Source organism: Leucopleurus acutus (genome assembly GCF_964270905.1).
Source record: "Leucopleurus acutus genome assembly, chromosome: 1".
Classification (NCBI taxonomy): domain Eukaryota; kingdom Metazoa; phylum Chordata; class Mammalia; order Artiodactyla; family Delphinidae; genus Leucopleurus; species Leucopleurus acutus.
Window position 1 is genome coordinate 21,836,039 of NC_139142.1, and position 27,883 is coordinate 21,863,921.

The 27,883-nt window shown below is 36.2% G+C and overlaps 1 protein-coding gene across 1 annotated transcript in view; it reads left to right on the plus strand.

Moving 5' to 3' along the window:
• Positions 1-27,883, plus strand: part of CEP128 (centrosomal protein 128) — a gene marked incomplete at its 3' end in the record, with an annotated part of 415,812 nt that overhangs the window by 40,473 nt on the left and 347,456 nt on the right. Inside the window, exon 7 of the mRNA XM_082855117.1 lies at positions 2,964-3,080. Coding sequence (XP_082711243.1) covers positions 2,964-3,080 — 117 coding nt within the window. The remainder of the gene's footprint in view (positions 1-2,963; positions 3,081-27,883) is intronic.

The window sequence follows — 27,883 nt, forward strand, 5'->3', positions numbered from 1 at the left end:
ACATTTTGTGGATGGAGTGGAAAATATATATATATTTTTCTTCATCAGACTTTATTTCTTAGGTGAGGATTTATTTGAAAACCAATTTAAAATTGCATTAGTCATCTATGGCTGCATAACAAATCTCCCCAAACTCAGTGGCTTAAAACTTTTATTATTTCACAGTTTCTGTGGGTTAGGAATGCAGGCATGGCTTAGCTGGGTTGTTTGGCTCCGGGTCTCTCACAGGCTGCAGTCATCTCAAGCCTTGACTAGAATGGATCTGCTTCCTCGCTCATTCAGTTGCTTGTAGGTTAATGGACTGAAGCATCAAGCATCATGACCTGTTGGTCAGAGGCCTCTTTTGTTTCTTTGACACATGGTTTCTCCACAGAGCATCTCACAACATGGCAGCTTGCTTCATTAGAGCAAGCAAGTGAGAAGGCAAGAGAGAACATGCTAGCAGGATTGAAAGTTAGAATTTTTATAACCTAATCATGGAAGTAACATCTCATCACTGAGATGTTAATATTTAAAAATAAATATTAATTGTTATCCCATTATCAACAGGGAATTATTTTAATCAATTACAGAGAACTATGCCTTTGCTAAAAATGAGGATGTAGATTTGTTGTCATGGAAAGTTGTCTGTGATCTGTGGGAAAAAAAATATGGAAATATATATATATATATAAACTGAAAAAATCTATAAAATACTATGTATAACACCCAATATTTGTTTAAAAATTTAAATGAAATTGATATGTGTTTGACTGGTCATACACATATGCATAGAAAAATTTCTGGAAGTTTACAAGAAAGTACTTAGCATTATTTTTTTCGTGCTAGGTGGTATTAGCAGATTTAAAAAATTTTTTATTCTATATTGGTTTGTTTATTTTTAATTGTTGTGAAATACATATAACCTAAAATTTACCATCTTATCCATTTTTAAGTGTTCAGTTTAGTAGTGTTATGTACCTTCATGTGGTTGTGCAACCAAATACAGAACTCTTTGAATCTTACAAAACTGAAACTACACCCATTAAACAACTACCTATTCCCCCTTCCCCCAGCCTCTGGCAACTACCATTCTATTTTCTGTTTCTATGGATATGACTATTCTACATACCTGATATAAGTGGAATGATACAGTATTTGTCTTTTTGTGATTGGCTTATCTCACTTAGCATAAGGCCTTCAAGATGCATTCATGTTGTAGCAAGTGTAAGGATGTCTTCCTTTTTAAGGCTCGATAATATTCCATTGTATGTATAAACCACATTTGGTTTATCCATTTATCTGTCAGTGGACACTTGAGTTGCTTCCGCATTTTGGCTATTGTGGATGATGCTGCTTTGAACATGGGTGTGCGCATATATCTCTTTGAGACCCTGATTTCAGTTCTTTTAGGCATATGCCTAGAAATGGAATTGCTGGATCATATGGTACCTTTGTTTTTATTTTTTAAGGAACTACCGCACTCTTCTCCATAGCGGCCGCCCACTTTTACAAACCACCACCAGTGCACCAGGGTTTCAGTTCCCCTGCAGCCTCCCCAGCACTTGTTTTCTGTTTTTTGTTAATAGCCATCCTAGTGTGCTTGAGGTGGTTCCCTGTTATTTATTTTTGATAAGTGTTGCTATTACTTTTTATATTGAGTGAACGATAAAGATACTTCCATTTTGTAAAAATGGAATGAATTAACAACTTTTTATTTTTCAGTATTTATTTATAATGTTTTCTATAACAGCAGGTACTGCCTTTATTTCACATGCAGTAATAAATTGTTGGGATATTAGGGTTGATTGTTAGGATAAATTAGAAGCTTGATGCTGAAGGCTATTTTGAAGTTTTAGTAAGGCACTGTGAATATCATAGTAAACATCTTAATTGTTTTTCAGCACTCGAAGTTGGAAACCCAAGACTTACCAGTCTTAAATGTTAACTGCTAATTTTTTGATGGAATATTTTTGCTCAGCCTTTATTGACTAATTAAACTTATGTTTACCAGTGTCTTTTTAAAAAACAACCTGACTTGAGGTGTAATTTACCACAAAATTAATCTGCTTTAAGTGTAAAATTCAGTGATTTTTAGTGAAGTACTGGGTTGTGCAGCTATCACCATAATCCAGTTTAGAACATTCCTATTGCCCCAGTAAGATCCCTTGTGACCAGGACCTTTCTTGACTCTATAGAATTTATGGCAAAAGATTTCTTATAACAGGGCTGTATTTATTGCTTCTCTTCTATCTACTGTACCTCCTCTGTGAAATATACACAAATAGTCAAATAGTGTATATTTTATTTAGGGGACTGTATAGTGATGCTTCTGAAGTGTGTTTGCATTTGCACAACTTTTAGCAAGGAAGATCTCGCATCAGAGAGAAAATTCTTTCATGTTTATTTTAGAGAGTCCCAATTAAACACTTTGCAGTTTGACTTTAGTTTTTGATCTTTTACAGCTGGTTTATTTTTAGCAGATCATAGTAGCAAAGATTGACAAGCCCTTTCAATTATTTGATGCATATAAATATCAAAACCTTCCTAGGCAGGTCACGCTCATAGATAATTAAAATGAAAAAGAACTAAATAGATAGAACAGTTTATCATTAATAGAGTAATAAATGCAGTTGTAGGCAAAATTGGTATTTTTCTTCTAACTCACCAGAGGGCACTATTTTCTAGTTTATTACTTTTAACTCTGATCTTTTGACATATTATATTCTACTTTGGAAAATTAAGTCCTTTATTGGGATCCAGATTTGGATCAATTGGAGACTAATGACTGTTTACTATTGCAACTTTCAGTCAATTTTTTTGTGACCTGTTTTATAATAGTGTCATTAAAAAAGGATTCTACAAATAAGCCAATCTTAAATGCTTTAGGCGATAGTGTATCTGGCGTAAAATATCTCTTCAGTTTTAGTCTTTTTTTTGCCTAACAGTTCTGTAATCTCACTTTTTTCTTTATTCATGTTAAGGTTTCAGATCGGGTAGAGCGACGGCTTCAAGAAATAGAAAGAGAGATGCGTACAGAAAGAGAGCTGGTGGAAAGACGGCAGGATCAACTGGGACTTATTTCTTTGCAGCTACAGGAGGTTTGTGAAAAATACCTTCTCGGAATGTAAATCTTGAGTTTTGGTGGTTATTTAGCTATTGTTAAAATCGTTATAATTCTTTAGTTGTTGCATGTGAAAGTATAGTTCAGTCTGTAGAAGTATAGCATATTGGTTATAGTTCATTGTGTGAAGACAAGCCTGGTTCAAACCCAGAGTCTACGCCTTACTGGCTGTGTGACCTTGGGCAAGTTCCTTCACTTCTAGGCCCATTTCCTCTGTGGAAAATGGAAATAATAATAGTATTTACTTGATCACATTGGTGCAGGGGTAAATAAGTTAATGTGGGTAAAGCACTTAATGTAGTGTCTAGCATGTGCTGAATACATGTTAACTGGAAGTATAATTATTTGGATTAATTTTCTTTGGTGTGAACTAGACCAGGGGTAAACAAACTGGCCTATGGGCTGAATCTGTCCCATTGCCGATTTTTGTAAATAAAGTTTTATTGAAACGCAGCCACTCCCATTCATTTTTAGTTTGTCTGTGGGTGCTTTTGGGACACACCGTTGGCAGAGTTGAGATGTTGTGAAAAAGACCATATGGCCCACAAAGCTTAAAATTAGTATTGACTGGCCCTTTATAGAAAAAGTTTGCAGATCCCTGGCCTAGACTATCATCAAACCAATTCAAAATGGAGGTTACTTACACTTTAGGTAACCTGTTTATTTCAAAATTTTACACTTATGAAGAAGTTGAATAATTAGAACAAAGAATTTCTGTATATCCTTTACCTCGATTCCCCCAGCATTCATATTTTACCAGACTTGCTTTATTGTTTTATATATGTATCTCCATATATATGTGTATCTAAAAATTTTTTTGAGCTAGTTGTTGACATGATGTAAATACTTTTAAATCTAAATAATATGGTGTGTACATTCTCTTCTGTAGTCACAGGAAATTAACATTGGGTCAATACTGTGATTTAACCTATAGGTTTTTTTAAAATTTTTTATTTTACATCTTTATTGGAGTATAATTGCTTTACAATGTTGTGTTAGTTTCTGCTGTATAACAGGGTGAGTCAACTATATGTATACATATATCTCCATATCCCCTCCCTCTTGAGTCTCCCCCCCCCACCCTCCCTATCCCACCCCTCTAGGTGGTCACAAAGCACAGAGCTGATCTCCCTGTGCTATGTGGCTGATTCCCGTTAGCTATCTGTTTTACATTTGGTAGTGTATATATGTCAATGCAACTCTCTCACTTCATCCCATCTTACCCTTCCACCTCCCCATATCCTCAAGTCCATTCTGTATGTCTGTGTCTTTATTCCTGTCCTACCCCTAGGTTCATCAGAACCCTTCTTTTTCTTCTTTTTTTTAGTTTCCACATATATGTGTTAGCATATGGTATTTGTTTTTCTCTTTCTGACTTACTTCACTCTGTATGAGAGACTCTATGTCCATCCACCTCACTACAAATAACTCAATTTTGTTTCTTTTTATGGCTGAGTAATATTCCATTGTATATATGTGCCATATCTTTATTCATTCATCTGTTGATGGACATTTGGGTTGCTTCCATGTCCTGGCTATTGTAAATAGTGCTGCAGTGAACATTTTGGTACATGACTCTTTTTGAATTTTGGTTTTCTCAGGGTATATGCCCAGTAGTGGGATTGCTGGGTCACATGATAGTTCTATTTTAAGTTTTTTAAGGAACCTCCATACTACTCTCCATAGTGGCTGTATCAATTTACATTCCCACCAACAGTGCAAGAGGGTTTGCTTTCTTCCACACCCTCTCCAGGATTTACTGTTTGTAGATTTTTTGATGATGGCCATTCTTACTGTTGTGAGGTGATACCTCATTGTGGTTTTGATGTGCATTTCTCTAATGATTAGTGATGTTGAACATCCTTTCATGTGTTTGTTGGCAATCTGTATATCTTCTTTGGAGAAATGTCAGTTTAGGTCTTCTGCCCATTTTTGGATTGGGTTGTTTGTTTTTTTGATCTTGAGCTGCATGAGCTGCTTGTAAATTTTGGAGAATAATCCTTTGTCAGTTGCTTTGTTTGCAAATGTTTCTCCCATTCTGAGGGTTGTCTTTTTGTCTTGTTTATGGTTTCCTTTGCTGTGCAGAAGCTTGTAAGTTTCACTAGGTCCCATTTGTTTATTTTTTTTCATTTGCCTAAGAGGTGGGTCAAAAAGGATCTTGCTGTGATTTATGTCATAGAGTGTTCTGCCTATGTTTTCCTCTACGAGTTTTATAATGTCTGGCCTTATATTTAGGTCTTTAATCCATTTTGAGCCTATTTTTGTATGTGGTCTTAGGTCGTGTTCTAATTTCATTCTTTTACATATAGCTGCCCAGTTTTCCCAGCACCACTTATTGAAGAGGCTGTCTTTTCTACATTGTATATTCTTGCCTCCTTTCAAAGATAAGGTGACCTTTCAAAGATAAGATATGTGTGTTGGTTTATCTCTGGGCTTTCTATCCTGTTCCATTGATCTGTGTTTCTGTTTTTGTGCCAGCACCATATTGTCTTGATTACTGTAGCTTTGTAGTATAGTCTGAAGTCTGGGAGCCTGATTCCTCCAGCTCCTGTTTTCTTTCTCAAGATTGCTTTGACTGTTCGGGGTCTTTTGTGTTTGCATACAAGTTGTGAAATTGTTTGTTCTAGTTCTGTGAAAACTGCCAGTGGTAGTTTGATAGGGATTGCATTGAATCTGTAGATTGCTTTGGGTAGTATAGTCATTTTCACAATGTTGATTCTTCCAATCCAAGAACATGGTATATCTCTCCATCTGTTGTATCATCTTTAATTTCTTTCATCAGTGTCTTAAAGTTTTCTGCATACAGGTCTTTTGTCTCCTTAGGTAGGTTTATTCCTAGGTATTTTATTCTTCTTGTTGCAGTGGTGAATGGGAGTATTTCCTTAATTTCACTTTCAGATTTTTCATCATTAGTGTATAGGAATGCCAGAGATTTCTGTGCATTAATTTTGTATCCGGCTACTTTACCAAATTCATTGATTAGCTCTAGTAGTTTTCTGGTAGCATCTTTAGGATTCTCTATGTATAGTATCATGTCATCTGCAAACAGTGACAGTTTTACTTCTTCTTTTCCCATTTGGATTCCTTTTATTTCTTTTTTCTTCTCTGACTGCTGTGGCTAAAACTTCTAAAACTATGCTGAATAATAGTGGTAAGAGTGAGCAACCATGTCTTGTTCCTGATATTAAAGGAAATGGTTTCAGTTTTTCACCATTGAGAACGATGTTGGCTGTGGGTTTGTCATATATGGCCTTTATTATGTTGAGGTAAGTTCCCTCTATGCCTACTTTCTGGAGCATTTTTATCATAAATGGGTGTTGAATTTTGTCAAGCTTTTTCTGCATCTATTGAGATGATCATATGGTTTTTCTCCTTCGGTTTGTTAATATGGTTTATCACATTGATTGATTTGCCTATATTGAAGAATCCTTGCATTCCTTGGATAAACCCTACTTGATCATGGTGTAGGATCCTTTTAACGTGCTGTTGTATTCTATTAGCTAGTATTTTGTTGAGGATTTTTTCATCGATATTCATCAGTGATACTGGTCTGTAGTTTTCTTTTTTTGTGAGGTCTTTGTCTGATTTTGGTATCAGGGTGATGGTGGCCTCGTAGAATGAGTTTGGGAGTGTTCCTCCCTCTGCTATATTTTGGAAGAGTTTGAGACGGATAGGTGTTAGCTCTTCTCTAAATGTTTGATAGAATTCACCTGTGAAGCCATCTGGTCCTGGGCTTTTGTTTGTTGGAAGAGTTTTAATCACAGTTTCAATTTCAGTGCTTGATTGGTCTGTTTATATTTTCTCTTTCTTTGTGGTTCAGTCTCGGAAGCTTGTGCTTTTCTAAGAACTGGTCCATTTCTTCCAGGTTGTCCATTTTATTGGCATAGAGTTGCTTGTAGTAATCTCTAACGATCCTTTGTATTTCTGCAGTGTCAGTTGTTTCTTCTCCTTTTTCATTTCTAATTCTGTTGATTTGAGTCTTCTCCCTTTTTTTCTTGATGAGTCTGGCTAATGGTTATCAATTTTGTTTATCTTCTCAAAAAACCAGCTTTTAGTTTTATTGATCTTTGCTATTGTTTCCTTCATTTGTTTTTCATTTATTTCTGTTCTGATCTTTCTGATTTCTTTCCTTCTGCTAATTTTGGGGTTTTTTTAATTCTCTCTCTAATTGCTTTAGGTATAAGTTTAGGTTGTTTATTTGAGATTTTTCTTGTTTTTTGTTTGGTGGGTTTTTACCTTGCTCCTCCTTCTGCTGTGTGTTTCTCTGTCTTCTCAGTTTGCTTAACTTAGTGTGTTTTGTGTCTCCTTTTCTCAGTCTACAGGTTCATAGTTCCCGTTGTTATTGGTGTCTGCCCCCAGTGGCTAAGGCTGGTTCAGGGGCTTGTGTAGGCTTCGTGGTGGAGGGGACTGGTGCCTGTGTTCTGTTGGGTTGGGATCCATCTTGTCTTTCTGGTGGGCGGGACCACATCCGGTGGTGTGTTTTGGGGTGTCTGTGAACTTGGTATGATTTTAGGCAGACTCTCTGCTAAGGGGTGGGGTTGTGCTCCTATCTTGCTAGTTGTTTGGCATGGGGTGTCCAGCACTGGAGCTTGCTGGCTCTTGAGTAGAGCTGGGTCTTAGCATTGAGATGGAGATCTCTGGGAGAGCTCTTGCCTATTGATATTACATGGGGTCTGGAGGTCTCTCGTGGTCCAGTGTCCTTAACTTGGCTCTCCCACCTCAGAGGCTCAGGCCTGACAGCAGTTTGGAGCACCAAGACCCTGTCTACCACACGGCTCAGAAGAAGAGGGAGAAAAACAGAAAGAAAAAATAAAATAATTAAAAAAAATAAAATAATTAAAGTAAAATAATTATTAACATAAAAAATTAAGAAGTAAAGAAAGAAGAAGAGAGCAACGAAACCAATAAACAAATCCACCAATGATATCAAGTGCTAAAAACTATACTAAGACAAACATAAAAATCAGAAACAAGGCAGTCACAGACAGCAAACCCCAAGTCTACAGTTGCTCCCAAAGTCCACTGCCTCACTTTTGGGATGACTCGTTGTCTATTCAGGTATTCCACAGATGCAGGGTACATCAAGTTGACTCTGGGGATTTAATCCACTGCTCCTGAGGCTTCACGGAGTAATTTCCCTTTCTCTTCTTTGTTTGCACAGCTCCTGGGGTTCAGCTTCGGTTTTGGCCTCACCTCTGTGTGTAGGTTGCCTAAGGGTGTCTGTTCCCTGCCCACACAGGAGGGGATTAAAGTAGCAGCTGATTAGGGGCCTCTGGCTCACTTAGGCCGGGAGGAGGGAGGGGTATGGAATGCGGGGCGAGCCTGTGGCGGCAGAGGCTGGCATGACATTGCAGCAGCCTGGGGCGTGCTGTGTGTTCTCCCAGGGAAGCTGTCCCTGGATCACGGAACCCTGGCAGTGGCGGGCTGCATAGGCTCCAAGGAGGAGGGATGTGGTTAGTGACCTGTGCTCGCACACAGGGTTCGTGGTGGCTGCAGCAGCAGCGTTAGCGTTTCATGCCCGTCTCTGGTGTCCGCGCTGATAGCTGTGGCTCGTGCCTGTCTCCGAAGATTGTTTAGGCGGTGCTCTGAATCCCCTTTCCTCTCGCGCCCCGAAACGATGGTCTCTTGACTCGTAGATAGTTCCAGGCTTTTTCCTGGACTGCCTCTCGGCTAGCTGTGGCACACTAGCCCCCTCAGGCTGTGTTTATGCAGCCAACCCCAGTCCTCTCCTTGCCGTCTGACCTCCGAAGCCCGAGCCTCAGCTCCTAACCCTCACCCGCCCCGGGGTGAACAGACAAGCCTCGGGCTGGTGGGTGCTGGTCGGCACCGAACCTCTGTGCAGGAATCTCTCTGCTTTGCCCCTTGCTCCCCTGTTGCTGCGCTCTCCTCTGTGGCTCCAAAGCTTCCCCGCCCACCCCCTGTCTCTGCCAGTGAAGGGGCTTCCTCGTGTGTGGAAACCTTTCCTCCTTCACAGCTCCCTCCCACTGGTGCAGGTCCCGTCCCTATTCTTTTGTCTCTGTTTTTCCTTTTGCCCTACCCAGGTATGTGGGGAGTTTCTTGCCTTTTGGGAAGTCTGAGGTCTTCTGCCAGTGTTCAGTAGGTGTTCTGTAGGAGTTGTTCCACGTGTAGATGTACTTTTGATGTATTTTTGGGGAGGAAGGTGATCTCCATGTCTTACTCCTCCACCATCTTGAAGCACCCTCCAACCTATAGGTTTTATTCTAATTTTGCCACTTAAAGTTCTTTTCTGGTCCAAGATACAATACAGGATTACATATAGCATTTGACCATCATGTCTCTTTAGTCTCCTTTAATCTGGAACAGGTTTTCAGTTTTTCTTTGTCATTCATGACCTTGACAATTTTGCAGAGTACTAGCCAGTTATTTTGTAGAATGTCTTTTGTTTTAGGTTTGTTGATTTTTTTCCTCATGACTAGATTAGGTTATAGGCTTTTGGCAGGAAACCCAGAGAATTGTTGCGTTTTTCCCAGGATATCGTATCAGGGGGCATGTAGTGTTGATTTGTCCCAATACTGGTAAAAACTGCACATTGGTTAAGGTGTTGCTTGCCAGGCTTCTCTACTGTGAAGTTACTGTATTATGCCTTTAAATTATTTGTCTTATGGGGAGGCTCTTTAAAACTTGAAAATTGCTTATTTCTCATCAAATTTTCACCTACAAATTTTAGCAGCTATTGATGATTCTTTTGTGAAACAGTTACTGCTATAGGTGATACTAAACAGTGATTTAAAAAATATTCTGTCATTCCTTTCACATTTATTAGTTGGATTCCTACTGTCAGGAAGGGCTTGTCTTTTTCTCCACTCATTCATTCATTCATTATTATTGGTATAGATTTGTGAATTCTCATTATATTGTTTATGTTTTATAACTGTCCTAGAAAACTTGTGATTCCTTTTAAATGTTTCTTAGATTTATAAAGTGTAAAAAATTAGAAACAGCAAGAAAACCAAAAGATTTAAAAACAAAATGAACGTTTTTTTCTTTTACAAAGTGGTTTTCTCTAAAAGTGATGTTCTACAGATGCACTTATGTGTGCTTGAAGATCATTAACCCTTTTAAATTGACAGATTAAAAATTTTTTTAAGTATTAGGAGACATGCCAGTTGAAAATTAGGAATAAAAATTGCAAACCTGAAATTATAATGTAAGCTGACAGAAAACAAAAGCAGATCTTTCTAAAATTCCATTTCACAAAAGGAAGCATACCCTTGTTAGTTGGTAATTACTTTGAAGAGGATACTTTGTTGAATAATTAGATACAGCATGTGGGTAGCCTTTTTTTTAAACCTTGATTTTTATACATTTGTTCTCAAAGCACATTGCATCTGGTGAGCATAAGAATAGTACTGAAATGACAATTGTTCTTTTTTGCGAGAGAGAATTAGAGAAGTTTTCCATGCTTATATTCTATTCTCTTTGCAGGATGCACAAAATTACAAAGAAAGAGGGAGAGGAAGATTGCTTCCCACCCCTATTCTTGAGAAACCAGAGCCTGAATATTTGCATTGTAATTGTCAATTTGACTAAAAGCTTGAGCAATGATTTGGAATTCCATCTCTGACAGTACAATAGAGGATCACTATTGATAAGAAATGTTTAATTTCGTATTTTGTCACTTTAATATAAGTGGTGACCTATATGCTTTTAATAGGTGGTTTTGGATTAAACAGTGCAATGGAAACTGGAAAGGATTAATTTAGCCTGATGCGTTTTCCTACTCACAAGTTAAGTGGCTTAGACTATTCTGGAAGGGTCACGTTTAAGGAGAGAAAATACTTTGCTTTCTTTTTGATATTAAAAAATACTTATGGCTGTATCTATACTGTATGATAATAGTAATTTATATATTTTGTTTCTGGCTATGGTGAAAAATTGAATCTGTAGGTGAGTAAGTAGGCCTGGACTTTTAGCCACTATGTTCTCCTGCCTCCCTAAAATGTATAATTCAGTGTTAGTGAAAATTATGACATTCAAAAGTCATAATCTCTTAATTAGCAGTAATCATTAAGAATTCCAGAATGTTGGAGATTTCTAGGTATAATGTATTACAGGGTGTCAATCTGTGGTTTTGGCTAATAAAACGTGCTTCTTTTTAGTGATCTAATGAGGTTCTTAGGTCCTCGGAGCTTTATTTGTTCCCATTTAATGAAAATCACAGTATTAGTCATTGGAAATTGGTTGAGGGAAAGCCACTCTCCTTTTCTTGTTTAGAGTTTTTAAAGAATTGTTCACTCTTTTCTGTTCCTTTTTTTCTTCTCCTTCTTTTCTTTCTTCCTGGTCTAAGCAAAAGGGCTAAGCTCATGCTCTGGAATCCACTTCCCTTGGTGAAGCTCAACTACTTATGTGCTACTGCTGGCACATGAACGTCAGATTTTCTTAACTTGGTGAGGGCCTTCCCTGGCCTTCAGAACTCATATATCACATTTTAAACAACACTGTTTTCATTTCTCAGTAAAGGTCTCTTTAGAGAGATGAATGTTTTATTAGTTGTGCAATAATATTCTTTTCACATACCTTTTAAAAAATCTCTCTATATATTTTTAACTAAGGTATAGTTGATTTACAATGTTCTGTTAGTTTCTGGTGTACAGCAAAGTGATTCAGTTATATATATATATATATATATATATATATATATATATATATGTATTTTTTTCAGATTATTTTCCATTATAGGTTATTGCAAGATATTGAATATAGTTCCCTGTGCTATACAGCAGGCCTTTGTTGTTTATCTATTTTGTATATAGTACTGTGTATCTGTTAATTCGAAACTCCTAATTTATCCGTCCTCTGCCCCCTTTCCCCTTTGGTAAACATAAGTTTGTTTTCTATGTCAGTGAGTCTATTTCTGTTTTGTAAATTCATTTGTATCATTTTTCTTTTTTAGATTCCACATATAAGTGATATCAGGTGATATTTGTCTTTCTCAGACTTACTTCACTTAGTACGATAATCTTTAGTTCCATCCATTTTGCTGCAAATGGCATTATTTCATTCTTCTTTATGGTTGAGTAATATTCCATTGTATATATGTACCACATCTTCTTTATCCATTTCTCTATTGATGGACATTTAGGTTGCTTCCATGTCTTGGCTATTGTAAATAATGCTGCTTTTAACATTGGGGTGCATGTATCTTTTCAAATTAGAGTTTTTGTCTTTTCCAGATATATGGAAAGAGTGGCATTGCTGGACCATATGGTAATGCTACTTTTAGTTTTTTAAGGAACCTCCATACTGTTCTTCACAGTGGCGGTACCAATTTACATTCCCACCAACAATGTAGGAGTGTTCCCTTTTCTCCACATTCTATCCAGCATTTATTATTTGTAGACTTTTTGATGATGGCCATTCTGACCGGGATGAGGTGATACCTCATTGTAGTTTTGTTTTTTTTTTTTTTGCGGTACGCGGGCCTCTCACTGTTGTGGCCTCTCCTGTTGCGGAGCACAGGCTCCAGATGCGCAGGCTTAGCGGCCATGGCTCACGGGCCCAGCTGCTCCGGGGCATGTGGGATCCTCCCAGACCAGGGCACGAACCTGTATCCCCTGCATCAGCAGGCAGACTCTCAACCACTGCGCCACCAGGGAGTCCTTCGTTGAAGTTTTGATTTGCATTTCTCTAATAATTAGTGTTGTTGAGCATCTTTTCATGTGTCTGTAGGTAATCTGTTTGTCTTCCTTGGAGAAATGTCTCTTTAGGGCTTCTGCCCAGTTTTTGATTGGGTTGTTTGTTTTTTGGATATTGAGCTGTATGAGCAGTTTGTATATTTTGGAAAATAATCCCCTTTCGGTCGCATCCTTTGCAAATATTTTTTCCCATTCCATAGGTCATATTTTTGTTTTGTTTATGGTTTCCTTTGTTGTGCAAAAGCTTTTAAGTTTAATTAGGTCCCATTAGTTTATTTTTGCTTTTATTTCCATTACTCTAGGAGGCAGATCCAAAAAAATATTGCTGTGATTTATGTGAAAGAGTGTACTGCCAAAGTTTTCCTCTAGGAATTTTAGAGTATCTGTTCCTATTGGGTTGACCAAACAGTTCCTTTGGTTTTTAAAGTAAAAATGAAAGACACATTTTTCATTTTCACCAAGAACTTTATTGAACAACGGATTCACCATTTTGTTCCACTACCTTCTGCCATTTTTTCATGCAGCTTCATAATTCCATCTTCCTAAAACATTTTATCTTTTTGAGCAAAGAACTGTTCCAGGTGTTTTTTACAGTCTTCCAGAAAATTGGCATTTTTTCCATTAAGAGAATTCTGTAAAGACCGAAATAAATGGCAATCTGAAGGTGCAATGTCTGGTGAATACGGCAGATGAATCAGAACTTCCCAGCCAAGCTGTAACAGTTTTTGCCTGGTCATCAAAGAAACATGTTGTGTTGCGGTATCCTGATGGAAGATTATGCGTTTTCTGTTGACTAATTCCAGATGCTTTTCGTCGAGTGCTGCTTTCAGTTGGTCTAATTGGGAGCAGTACTTTTTGGAATTTGGTTTTCCGGAAAAAGCTCATAATAGAGGACTCCCTTCCATTCCCACCATGTACACAACTTCACCTTCTTTGGATGAAGACCGGCCTTTGGTGTGGCTGGTGGTGGTTCATTTCACTTGCCCCACCATCTCTTCCGTTCCACATTGTTGTACAATATCCACTTTTCATCGCCCATCACAATTTGTTTTAAAAACGGAACATTTTCGTTATGTTTAAGTAGAGAATCGCATGGGGAAATATGGTCAAGAAGGTTTTTTTTGCTTAGCTTATGTGGAACCCAAACATCAAAGCGATTAACATAACCAAGCTGGTGCAAATGATTTTCAACGCTTGATTTGGATATTTTGAATATGTGAGCTATCTCCCATGTGGTGTAACGTTGATTGTTCTCTATAAATGTCTCTATTTGATCGCTATCAACTTCAACTGGTCTACCCGACTCTGGAGCATTGACCAGTGAGAAATCTCCAGCACGAAACTTCGCAAACCACTTTGGACATGTTCACTTAGTCACAGTGCCTTGTCCATACACTGTACAAATCTTTTTCTGTGTTTCAGTTGCATTTTTACCTTTCTTGAAATAATAAATCATAATAGGCCGAAAACATTGTTTTTTTTCTTCCATCTTCAATATTAAAATGGCTACACAAAAATTCACCAGTTTTGGTAAGTTTGTTTTAAAATGCACACTGATATGACAGCTGTCACAATACAGTCTAACAAAATTGTTTCGAATGAAGTTAAAGACAACTAAGTGCTACTGGAGCCATCTTACGGAAAAAAACAAATGCACTTTTTGGTCAACCCAATACATTTAGGTCTTTAATCCATTTTGAGTTTATTTTTGTGTATGGTGTTAGAGAATGTTCAAATTCCATTCTTTTACAGGTAGCTGTCCAATTTTCCCAGCGCCACTCATATAGCTCTTTTAAATTTTGAATGGTTGTTCTCTGACCTTTTACTAATTGCATTCAAATATTAAGCCTGTAACCATCAGTCTTTCCTTGTTGAACCAGTGTGAAAACAATAAAGTGTTTGTTTAACATTAGGGTACATTTATCGTCTTACTAATTCCTTTTGATCAGACACTTGATAGTAAGGTAACTTTGATTAGTTAAATTTAGCGGCATGAGGTAGGAACGGACATGATGAAAGAGGTATTTATTAGATGGTAAGCCCAAATCAGAACTCTTTTGCAGGTACAGAATTTACATAAATCTTAGATAACATTTCTAACTCTTGACTATGGCATCTTGGGAATTCCTGACTTGTTTTTCTTATTAGCTCTTTCTTATAAATTGAATGTTATTTGTTCAATTGAATTCCATAAAATGAAAAACATGAGATAAATGCTGGGTGTATATTTGTATATGTTTTTCAGAGCATTTTGTAGCATATTAAAATACTAGTTCCCTGATCTTCCCCCACCAAGAATATTCCATGCTTGCATATAACCTAAAGTGAATCAGTTTCCTTAAGGTTTAAAACTGTTTCATGGAGGATGGGGCAGGCAGGGCATGGAATCTTAATAGAAGGTAGTGAAGTCTAAGTGAGGAATTCAATGTAATGTGGGAGCTAGGCTCAGTGGTTTTCAGTCTGTGCTCTGATAGAAAACCAGATTATGTGAGTCTTGTCAATAAAATAAGGCCATATACAGAAAAATTAATTGATAGATTTATTTCCCCCAGTATTTTCCTTCATCTTTTGGCATCTATATCAATTGTGAAAAACCTAATGAACAAATAGCTATTCGTTCCTTCCCAGAAATGTCATTGTGGCTCCAGAGATGCTGACTGATATGGCTACTTCAACTAAGAAAAGCCTTGGGTACTGTTTATTAATGTATTTAGTGTGGACTCATTAAGGGAGAAGCTTCCACTGAAGCCAAGAATGTTTTCCTAATGTCCTCTTAATAGCTTTACCATCTCCCTTGAGACTTCTGAGCCAGTTCAGAGGAGATCCTAGTCCGCTAAATGTTTTAACATGGCCTCCTTAACCCTTTCTCCCGCTCTTCCTTTAGAGACTCCCCTACTTGATTTGGAATTATGGAGGCCTTTCTGAGTCTGCTAGATTTTAGACTCCCTTCACTTACCTTTCCAAGGATGAATTGCAAAACTTTTGTAGGTATGCCCCACATTTTCACATATTTACTTCATAGTATAAGCTTCGCTTTCCCGATTGATATTATTAGATACTTTTTTTTAAGTGCACATTAAATCACCCTCACATTGAACATACCAATAGCCTCCCTGGACGTTGAGAAAAAACAGTGGAATTTACAAGTAAAGGAGAGTTTAAAAGTAAAACACAAGTTCTGAGGAAAGCCCAAGGAAAGCTCGGAGGAGGCGCCTCAGTTTTGCAATTGTTGGGATATGAGCTGTAGAATTCAGTCCTTTGTCAGGCTTAGGTGACCAGGTGGAGTATAATAGGCAGAGAGTGACCCAGGCAGGGTGACACACAGGGCCCCAGACTAACAAGGGGCTGAAAGCACTGAATATCACACCAGAAAAACCACATATGTACTACTCTGTAGGAGAACATGCGTAGCAAGGGAAAATTCAAAAACTTATGCTCTAGTGTTCGTTCTTTAGGGGGTGAAACTGTGTGTGTAGAAGAAATTTGGGCCTTATTTTGAGTCACGATTTTTATTCTTTTAATGAACCTTAATCCCATTGACTATTTTTCTCCTTCTTCTGCAAAGATGGCTTTTTTTCTTTTCACTGTTCAGTTTCTGGTAATATATACTATGTGAGGTGAGGTTTTTAGTCTCAGATTATTACTGTTAATTACCATTTCTTGATGTATTGTTGCTTTTAATTGTACTTGTTTGGAGAATTTTTTATTTCTAGCATTTAACATAGTAGGCTCTTAATAAATATTTGTTGAATTCTTTAAGTAGTGACCGTACTGATGCATTGGTTTTTAAAATAAATTAATCTATTTATTTATTTATATTTTTGGCTGCGTTGGGTCTTCGTTGCTGCACATGGGCTTTCTCTAGTTGCAACGAGCAGGGGCAACTCTTCGTCGCGGTGCATGGTCTTCTCATTGTGGTGGCTTTTCTTGCTGCGGAGCACGGGCTCTAGGTGCGTGGGCTTCAGTAGTTGTGGTGTGCGGGCTCAGTAGTTGTGGCTCACGGGCTCTAGAGTGCAGGCTCAGTAGTTGTGCCACACGGGCTTAGTTGCTCCGCAGCATGTGGGATCTTCCTGAACCAGGGCTCAAACCTGTGTCCCCTGCACTGGCAGGCGGATTGTTAACTACTATGCCACCAGGGAAGACCCTGATGCATTGTTTTGATCCAATGTTTAACTAGTTTTTTTTCTCATATGGTTGTTTTCTTTTAACATTTGCATTTAGTATAAAAAGTATTTTTTACATTTAATTTAAATAAATGCATAACTAAATGTGTTCCTATCATAAATGCTTGTACAAACAGCCTCTTTTTTTAAATGCATCTTTATTTATTTATTTGCTTGGCTCATTTTTTCCCTGTTTCTTCCCCTCTGTTCTTTTCACCATCAATCACTACCCCTACTCCCTAAAATAAAAAGAACTAGTGTAAACAGCCTGGGATATCCCTTTATATTTTTCTTTGTGCTCTTAATTATCCTGGACAGATACATATAAACTATTAATATATACACCTTTGTGTATATATATATATATAGGGGCTTTTTTGGGTATGTTTTTATTTTAATAAAAACTGATGACATTGTATATACATTTCTGCATCTTGCTTTCTTCTCTCATCAATACTCCCTGGAAATTCCTCCAACTAGCTGATGTTGTTCCAACTTAATCTTTTATTACCATGGACAGATCTTTTATTATAATAGATATTACCAGATTATTTTTCCAAATGGTTCTGAGTCTCCACGTTTCTGTCAGCAAAATGGCTGAGAGTGGCCCTTTTCCCCGCATTCCTACCGTTAATAGTGGTTATAATTCTTTTTAATTTTTGCCAAGCTGATGAGGATTAAGTGTTAACTCATTTTTATGTTTATTTGCATTTCCTATTAGTGAATTTGAACATCTTTTCACAGATTTGCTGGCAGTTTTCATTTGTGCCTATACAGATAGCCTGTTTATAAATTTTGCTCATTTAAAAATACTGGATTATTTGAGTTTTCTTCCAGGAATTTAACTTTTTTACTGGCAGGAGGAAGGAGTCTTAAGTTATTTCTTATGTGACTGATGAGTTGCCTCAGCATCCTTTCTGAATAATTTCTTCTTTTCCCTCTGGTTTAAATGCCACTTCTGCTTTACAGTGTTGCATGATATCTGTCTGAGTTCTATGTGCTTTGATCTGTTTGTCTATCCCTGAACTGATAACATGTTGTCTCCATTATTAGAGCTTTCATTATAATTTGGTAAATGATAATGAAAGTCTCTTGTCATGTTCCATGAAAAATTCTGCGGGCATTTTGATTGTAATTGTATTAGATATATAGATTAATTTGAAGAGAAGGTGTTTTCTAATGTTCTTCAATAATGTTTTATAATTGTCTTATAACAATCTCGTACATCTTAGACTTATTCCTTGGTACCTTATGGTTTTTCTTTTTAATTGTTTGTGGGGGATATTTTCTTTTATTGCAACTCTGATTGGTTATTTGTAGTATACAGGAGTGCAGTTGGTTTTGTATGTGGCTCTTTTATCCAGCATTTTTGCTTAATGATCTTATTAGCTCTTATAATTTGTTAGTAGCTTTACTGACATAGTGTCTACTGTGTAGCTAATCATATCATTTGAAATTAACGGCAATTTAATTTCTTTCCTTCTAATTCTTCTTTTGTTGTGGTTTTATTGCACTGGCTAGAAACTCAAATGCAATGTTGAATATAAGCAAAGATAGCAAGAATCCTTGTTTTACTCTGATATTTATAGAAATGCTTCTAAAGTGTTAACCTTATGGTTTGGTGTTTGCTCCTGGTTTTGAGTGCTATCCGTTATCAGATAGAGAATATTGCCTTCTATTTGTAGGTTGCCAAGAGAGGTTGATTTTTTAAAAAACGATGAATGGGTTGTGAAATTTATCAAATATTCTTGCTGCTGTCTTTCTCTTTAAATATTTAAATACATTTGACTCAGTAAATTCTGAGCTCTCCTTGCATTCCTGAGAGCTTTATTTGGCCATAATATATTATTTTTTTGTACATTGCTGAATTAATTTTCTTGTCTTTAGTATGTTTATGTTTATGATTGAGATCAGTTGTATGTTCTTTGCATTACCTTTTTTGGTTTTGAAAGCAAGGTTACATTAATCTCATAAAATGAATTAGATAGATTCCTTCTTTTTCTCTTCCCTGGCTGTTTAAGAGAAGGATTGTTTATTTCTTGAATGTGTGTTAAAATTCACTCATGTAATCATTGGTACCTGTTGTCTTCTTGGTGGCTGAGAGTTTCAACTTCTTCAGTATTTTTTGGTTTATATCAATATAACCTTTTTATTTTTTAAGTCAGTTTGGTAATTATTCCTGATTTTTTTTTTTTTTTTTTTTTTTTGCGGTACGCCGGCCTCTTACTGTTGTGGCCTCTTCTGTTGCGGAGCACAGGCTCCGGACGCGCAGGCTCAGCGGCCATGGCTCACGGGCCTAGCCGCTCCGCGGCACGTGGGATCTTCCCGGACCGGGATACGAAGCCGTGTCCCCTGCATCGGCAGGCGGACTCTTAACTACTGCGCCACGAGGGAAGCCCTCCTGATTTTATAAGTTATCCATTTTGTTGTGTTTTGACATTTAAAGAAGCATTCATAAGCCCTGCTATATTATTTTTTCAATCTTGTACTGAAGCTGTGTATCCTTTCTCTTTAATATTATTTAGTTATTTTTTCTCTTTCTTTATTAGTCTTACTAGACGTGATTATTTTATTAGTTTTCATTTTGACTAGCTTTGTTTATTACTTCATCAACTTCCACCTTTAATGCTATTGCTTTTTTTTGATTTTTCATTTTTAGGATTGCTGTTTTATTTTTCAGACTTGCAAGTTAAATAATTGACTTGTCTGTTTTTTAAAATAAATGCTGTAAATTCATGAACAAATTACCCTGTGTTTTGAGATGCTATTATTTTATGATAGTTTATTTCTAAATTTCATAATTTCTATTATGGTTTCTTCTATAATTCAAGACTTAGGAGTGCCTTTTGGAATTTTCAAATATGTATGTATGCTTAATTTTTAACTTTTTACAATTTATCTTTAAATTCCTTTGAAATTTGTTGAAACTTCCCATTTGGCTTAGTACCATTGTTGGTTATTTGGTATTTTATGAGTAAAACAATTAAACATTTTCTGGTTTTTTTTTTTAAATGTTTATGTGTGACGCTACAAATTTTTCTAAGAAATACATATTCCAGGCACAGTGATTTCCTCTTATTGTCTTATTCGACCATTTTTCTTCTGATTCTCAGTGTAACTTATCCTTTTTCATCCTTCAGGTTTAATTGCCACCTCTTCAGAGAAAACTTTCCTGCCCCCTTTTCTAAAATAGCCCCTTTCGGCCCCGTTGTTCCTTGTCATTGTCATGTTACTTTATTTTTTAATAGTACTTTACATCACCTATAGTTGTGATTTGTTTACTTATGTTATTGTGTGTCTTCTCATATAGCATAACTACTTAGGTTACTGTATTGAATAGTTCTTCCTCCACTGGCAGGAACTTCATCCATCATGCCTGTTTCTGGGGCTGTGGTATGGTGTTTATCACACCACAGACATTCTGTGAATAGTCATTGGAAAATGAAGGCTGCTTTCAAATGTAAATAACCACTTAGCTGCATATAATGTTCTTGTGTAAAAAAAAAAAAAGTTTTCTTTCGAAGGTTTGTATACATTTTTGTATTATTCTGTGGATCTTATTCTTGCAGAGCAGAAAGTGCAAATCAACAAATTTTAACTTCTTTGAAGTTTAATATGTAACAGGTTAAATGATTTAAACCAAATCCCACATTCTTCAAGAATTCAGACAATCACAGTTAAGTTTTAAATATTTCAACTTTATAAAAACATTTTGTTATAGGTTACTATTTTTTCAAATTATGTCAAAAATTTAGGACAGCTGGATTTCTGCTCTCTTTGTGTCTAGCAGACAAAGTTAGAAAAAGAATTAGAGCTGCACAGATACATGAAATCTAAAAGTAAGACCTCTTGAAATAATTATGGATTTCTGAAACCGTGTTAATTCAGCTGTGTGGATGTAGATAAATGACACTTTATGGAATTTTCCCATTATGGGTCAATAGCTGGTGCTGATTGACTTGGGTTTGGGGACATTGCAAATAATGGACAAAAAAGACTTTTTAAGAGACTTTGCAGATACAGTTTTTTCTTTTGTAATTTTCAAGACATGTGTAAGGAAAGTTCTTTTAAGGTTTTTCACATAATTTGCATTACATGTTTCAAATTTTGATGATAAAAATCATAGGATAAATACTTAGTATGAATGAATTAGTACATGTTTTTGACCACTAGTCGTCAGTATTGAACCATCAGTTGTGACCCTGCAGGCATTGTTTACTAAAGTTGCTAAACTTTGTTGAAAAATGATTATAATATATACACATACCTCATCTCCTAGGGCTCCCTGAAAATACACTTGGCCACAGATATTGCAACTTGAAAAATCTAATTATTTAACTATTGCTATTTGAAAACTTAAATTTGAAATGGTGTTGCTTTCCACTGTTGAAAAATAAAATATGACGTATGGAGTATTACATATTAAGACATCTGTTATATTTAACACTAAAACTGTCATTTTTATGCCTTTTGGTCAGAGTTTCTTTGAGGCTTTCTATTCAGGGTTATAATTCCTTTCTTCCTCTCTCTCTCCCTCCTGCTGAGGAAAAATCTTTTTATGTGTAGTAAAACAAAGACTACAATTTGATATGAGAGTTTATTTCACTGGAGTCATATAGTCTTATGCCATTTTCCACATTTCATATTTCTAAGCTATATAGAAGTATACCAAAGATATGTTCTCTAAATTTTTATATTATATAGATCTAAAACACTTTTCCCTAGTTATCATTTTCTTCTCCTTAATAATCATTGCCTTTGCACCTTGTTGTCTACTCACCCCAGTTATATTTATTTTCCACTGATGTTCTAATGCTGTTTGTTCTTCGTCTGGCTAATCTTGTTTGTTTTTCTTTACTTGTTAGAAAAGCATTTTGTTTTAGCTCTGTCATGACTCATTGCATTTCTAGTGAATTTACATTTTTATTCAGTACCCTGGATCCTTTTTTTCTTTCTTTCTTTCTTTCTTCCTTCCTTCCTCCCTCTCTCCCTTTCTTTCTTTCTTTTCTTCCTTCCTCCCTTCCTTCCTTCCTCTCTTCCTTCCTTCCTTTCTTCCTTCTTTTCTCTCTTTTTTTTATACTGCAGCTGTAGTTTTATTTATTGCTCAAGAAAAGAGAAACTGCTTAGGTTTTTCTAACATACCCTTGCCCATATTATGACCAGGTTAGAACAGTATTTGCAGCTGTAACCTTATTATGTAGTTTTTTGGTGGGCCTCATATGGCAGTGAGAAAAAGTTACGCCTTTTCATGTTTATTTTCTGAGGTTGAGAACCTGAAGTGCTGCTCACCGGTATCAGTCTTGGATGGGGATCAAGTCAGAGTGATTCTGTGATTCAGAGCCACAAAGCCTGGGCAGACTTGGTCTCTGGAGCTCCATTTCCTGATCCTTCCCTTCCTGACTTGTGAACTTGTCTAGAAGTTGCTAAACCTTACCTCTTTGTGTGGTTCATCTTAATAAGTAGCTCATATGATTTATTTCTTTTTAAAAAGATGGCTACTTATCTTGATAGTAAAATAATTTTAGTTTTATATGAAAAATTTTTTGTGTTTCTTTTATGTCCTCGCCGTCTCTGTTTCTTCCGTTCTTCACATCCAGTTCATCATTAAATTCTGTCAGCTCTATCTTGAAAATATTTTAATTGATAACAACTCACTCCTTTTATCACTTCTACTCTCATTTATCATCCTGTGACTCTTGTCTCCTGCCTGGGCTAGTGGAGTAGCCTCCTTGCTTCCATTCTTACTTCCCTGCAGTCTTTTCCCCATAGAATCAGATAATGCCACTTCTTTCTTCAAAACCCTTCAGTGCTTTCTTTATCACATTCAGGATGAAATCTAAAATCTTCAGCCTAAAAGGCCCCTCTGAGGTGGTCCCTGCCTGCCATCTTACTCTGATTCTGTCATTCTTCCACTTGCCTACTCTAGGCCAACTACACTCGCCTGGCTTTTCCATGGACATGTCAGGCACCCTCCTGCTTCTGGACATTTGTACTTTCTATTCCCAGAGCCAGGGATTTTCAACTCTGAAAACAGTTGCATTGCTTATGCCCTCCTATCACTCAGAGCTCTACTTCAGAAAGGCCTTATTAGTTATTCTACATAATACACCCCTTCTTCACTTCTGAGCCCCTTACACTGCTGTATTTTTTTTCTTTATAACACTTCTCCTTACTTGTCATCTGTCAGCTATCTGTCCCCCTGAGCAGAATGCAGGCTTTATGAAGGAAGGCACTTAGTCTGTTTTGCTCATTGCTGTATCTCCAGCACCTAGAACAGTGCCTGGCATAGGTCTAGTAAGTGTTTCTTGAAGGAATGAATGTTATATGCTATGTTGTCAGAACTATTCATAGTGAAATATTCATTTGGCCAGTACCCTCATGGACCTACCATGTGCCAGGTGCTGTGCTGGGGACTAGGGATTTAAAAATACTTAAAATGATGTATTGCTCTTTAGGGCTCTCAGTTTAGTTGGGAAAATAGAAATGTTAACAGTCATTGTAATTCAATAAGTGTGTTATTTCAGCTTTGCATAGACTCTAGACTAGCCCGTACAGGAAATAGTTACCCCTTCTCTGCCCTTTGGAAAATTTGGGTGAAAGAGATTGTGCATTTTCAAATTATTTTAGGCAGTTCTTTTATGAATGTGATTCTACCCTGTGGCTTATTGCTACTTGATAAGCACTTTACCAATCTGTGGCTGAAATACTAATTTAAATTCTGACCCACTACACTTTTGATTCACAACATAGCTCTTTGTCTTATTTTATGCCATGCTAATTATTTTCTTCTCTCTTTTATGTTTGTTACCTGTGGATTATTTTTTTCTTTGCAAGGTTAGAGTAAATACTTTTTTTCTGTAAGGTTGTGGAAAGTCTATTAATGTGAACATGCTGAAAGAAAGGAAGTAGATGGAAACAAATGACTGGATATTAGGGGATTTGTCTTTCACAGCTGGTTGAACACTATTTGGCACAGCTGGAAATGCGCAAGTCCCAGACATATCGTGTTCTTTAGTCTTCTTCCTTAGCCTTTTCCTTGATTCTCCCCCCTTGCCTCACATGCCCACCCACTTATTTAACATAAAGTCTATTTTATTAGGCTTTGATCAGTTAGATGACAACAAAACACTTTATTCTTTGTGTGGAAAGTATTTTTTTCCCTGAACTTCTTACAGAAGTTGGAAGAGATCTTAGATGTTGTCTCTTTCAACCTTGTACTCATCCAGTACTTGAATTTCCATTCACAGTGCAAACTTCCTGCATGGTCTGTGGATATTAAGGACAAGTCTCCACAAGCCATGCTATCTTTTTCGTATTGGGAAATATTGAGAATAATAGCTAGCTGGATTAAAGAATGTTCCATTTTGATACTGTTTTTCAGGGGCCTACTGTTTAATATTGATAAAACAAAAGCTGAACATTTAGAAATGTATTCCACATCAGAGAAGAGGTAACATGTCAACTGTTAGCCTGCTGGTTAAGGCCTTTGGATTCCTTTGAAGGGTGCAGTTCTGTGAGAGGATGTGTGTATGTAAGTTGTCCTGAAATTCTTATAGTCTCATTTCTATATAATTAACACTCATGTCATGTCTTGTTAGGCTTTTTACTTTATAAAAAAAATTACCTAAGGCTTTTAATCATTACATGCTTGTAATGTACTTTCTATCCTCTTTCACCTCCCCATTTCAACTTTCTCCAAAATTCTCCCATGTGTACTAACTTACATTTTCTTATTATTCAAGTGTTTTCGAATAGTGTGCATTTTTCAGGGTGTCTTTCCGGGTTGATCACTTTGCTTGTAGTTTCCTTGGTCCTACCCTCATTGAAGTTAGTCCTCATACAATTTTTTTTCTCTTTTTTTTTTTTCCTGCTTATTTGCTCTCGGTTCTCGAAGAGTTACTACTTATTCTATTAGGGCCATTATGGTCTCCGACTCATTTTTTGTTTCACCTGTTCTTTCAGCATATGCATAGGAGTTCTTATAAAGCATCTCGAATTCTCATTGGAAATAGTTGAGATTTACATCATAGATAAATACTCACATTGCTTCTGTGAGTTGCATTTAAATCTGACACATATTTTATGTTCATACTACATATGATTAGATCTCAAAGTATTGTTTAATCACATTTCTTTTCCTATGTGTGCATATTTTTTCTTGCCAATATTGTCATTGTAAATTATAACAAATAAGGCTAGCATGAGTCTATGTGAGTCCCTTTGTGTAGGGACTGTATGAAAATAGACATTTAATTCTGTTAATGCTATGATGATGATGAAAAATGTTTGTGCTCTTGTTGACTGAACAGCTGTCTGACAATAGACTGAGATTTTCTGAGTGCAGGACTTGTTTAATTTCTACTTTATGCTTTTCTTGAAGAGTGGAATGTTTCTATCTATGTTTTCAGCAAATTTATCCTAGACCATCTGTTTATAAAGCCCTATTTCCGTCATTATCAATTAATATTTATTGGGTAACTACTGAGTGCATAGTAATATTGTGCAAACAAAGATGACTTTGCTACAAATAGGCTTATTCATAGATTTGGTACTGTTTTATTTTGATTAGAAAAAAGCAAAAGAAACAACCCCCTCTCCCCCAAAATCCAAAGGCGTAAAATAATACCCTCTAACTCTGAACAATGAAAGATGTTGTATATTTACAGGACATTCTGCTCAAATACATATAAAACTTGAGAAATTCTAAATTAAATTTCCATAATTATCTATGATCTTCTGTTTGTCAACAATTCTAACTCCGTGGTCCTGCATTTAGAAAGTCAAATGAAGTATCATATTGCTCTGGGATTTCTAATAAAACTATGAGTCTCTTTTTTGAGAGGAAACTACTCAGATAAAAACAGACCCTCCACTAAGAGTGGTTGCTTTTTGATTTTGAAGGAAATCCTGGAAAGTGTACTTGTTGGGCTCACATTTAACTTTACTTGCAAGATTTTTATTAAGTAAAAGATTGCATAAAAATACAATCCATTCCAGTAAAAGCAATGGCGTTTAGGAGAATAATACTCATTACCATTGTTGCTTTTGAATTAAAGAAGTCAAAGGACTTATATGTCTTTTCAGCATACCAACTTTGTAGGCAATAATTAAGGTTTTGTTTTGCAGATTGGCAAATTTAATAACGTTTGAAGAATGAAATCCTGACACTGGTCAATAGGGGTTTTACTTTTGCATTATTTTTATAGTCATGGTAATGGATTTTCACTGATTCATCCATGGTCTCTGGCCTGCTTAGTCTTCCATGTGGCCTTTGGCTAAGGTTTAGGGTAAAGGCTATGGCCATGGAAGAGAGCAAAGGGAATTGGTTCTCGTGGTGATTGAACCCATGGCCTTGGCTGGCTTCATTGGCACAGGGTACCCTAACCAGTCACAGACTCCATAAATATGGACGTAGTGGAACCAATAAGTTTATTTATCAGGGAAAATAGGTCAGTAATATGTGCTCATCTGTTCTACCACAATAATTACTATAAAGCTTTTTGGATTCCTGAAATAATGATCACCTTATCATAAGAAGAAGGAGAAAAAAAAAAAAGAAAAAAACATCTAGGCCATTCTCAAAGAGAAGCTTTGAGTTTTATGTTTCAAAACCTCAGGTATCTTTAAAGAACATTATTTAGGATTACACTTACCATCAGAAGTAATACTAATGTACTGAACTACTGATAAATCTTACTTAACCACATGATACCTGATATTACTCTACTCTTTGCAAAACAAGGATGGTTGCAACTTGTGACTCTACTTACTATGTGCTTACCACTTGCATCTGGAAAATACACATAGTTCACCTGGCAGCAAGTCTTTAGAATCTCTCCCTTTGATATCCCCAAAATCTGTATGGTGTCATAATGGTGATGATCAATATTGGATTCTCTTCTGACTTCTGTCACGCAGTTCTACTTTCACTTATTAAAATGTTTTAAAATCGTAGATGTTGGTATGGAATTTTTGTTCCTTGGTATTGCCTGAAAAATAAATTTCTTTGAATAATTTAAGTAACAATCACTTAGCTATTTCTGAGATATTGGTTCAGGGATTTAGAATATGAATGTATTGTTTTCTGCCTTGAAAAGAAACTTAATTTTTTGTTTTGTTTTGTTTTGGTTTTTGTTGGCACAGATGATCCCCAACTGGATGAACTTAAAGGCTAAAATTTTCCATGACTTTAGCTAGTTTTCATGTGGGAGGAATCTCTAACTTGATTTAGGAAAAAACAAAATTTAGAAATTCACAGAACTTGACAGAAATAAAATCTATGTTAATTTAAATGAGTAGTATTAGTTATGAGCAATAAAATCCTGCTGTATTATGTGTATATATTCCTTTTCAAAATGCGTATTTTTCTATTAATGTTTGGTTTTGGAGCTGTGATTTAGGTTTACAGAAGAGAATTTTGGAAATGGACACCAGATTTTTATATTAAAAAAAAATTCCAGTTAAGTCAGGTTCCAATTACAGTGTTTTATACATACTGAGTACTTAGTAATGTTTTTCCTTGATTTGAAATATAACATGTCCTTAAGGCTATTTAAGTTTTTAAAATATATAAACATAGACAACTTATAAATTCAGTTTATAGCTTATGTGGTCTAATTTGAATCAGAATATCACTATATTGTGAAGCTTAAAATATTTGCTGATTTTTATTTTGTACCTACATGAAGAATGATTATAAACTAGATGACTGTGAAGTCATGAAAAGACATAGAGGAAGCTTAAAGGCATATTACTAAGTGAAAGAAGCTAATTTGAAAAGATCACATACTGTAGGATTTCGACTGCATGACATTCTGGAAAAAAAAAAAATGGAGATAGTAAAAACATCATTGGTTACCAGGAGATGGGGTAGGAAGGGGAGAGGTGAATAGGTGGAGCACAGAGGATTTTTAGGACAGTGAAAATACTCTGTATGATCCTATAATGATGAATACATGTCA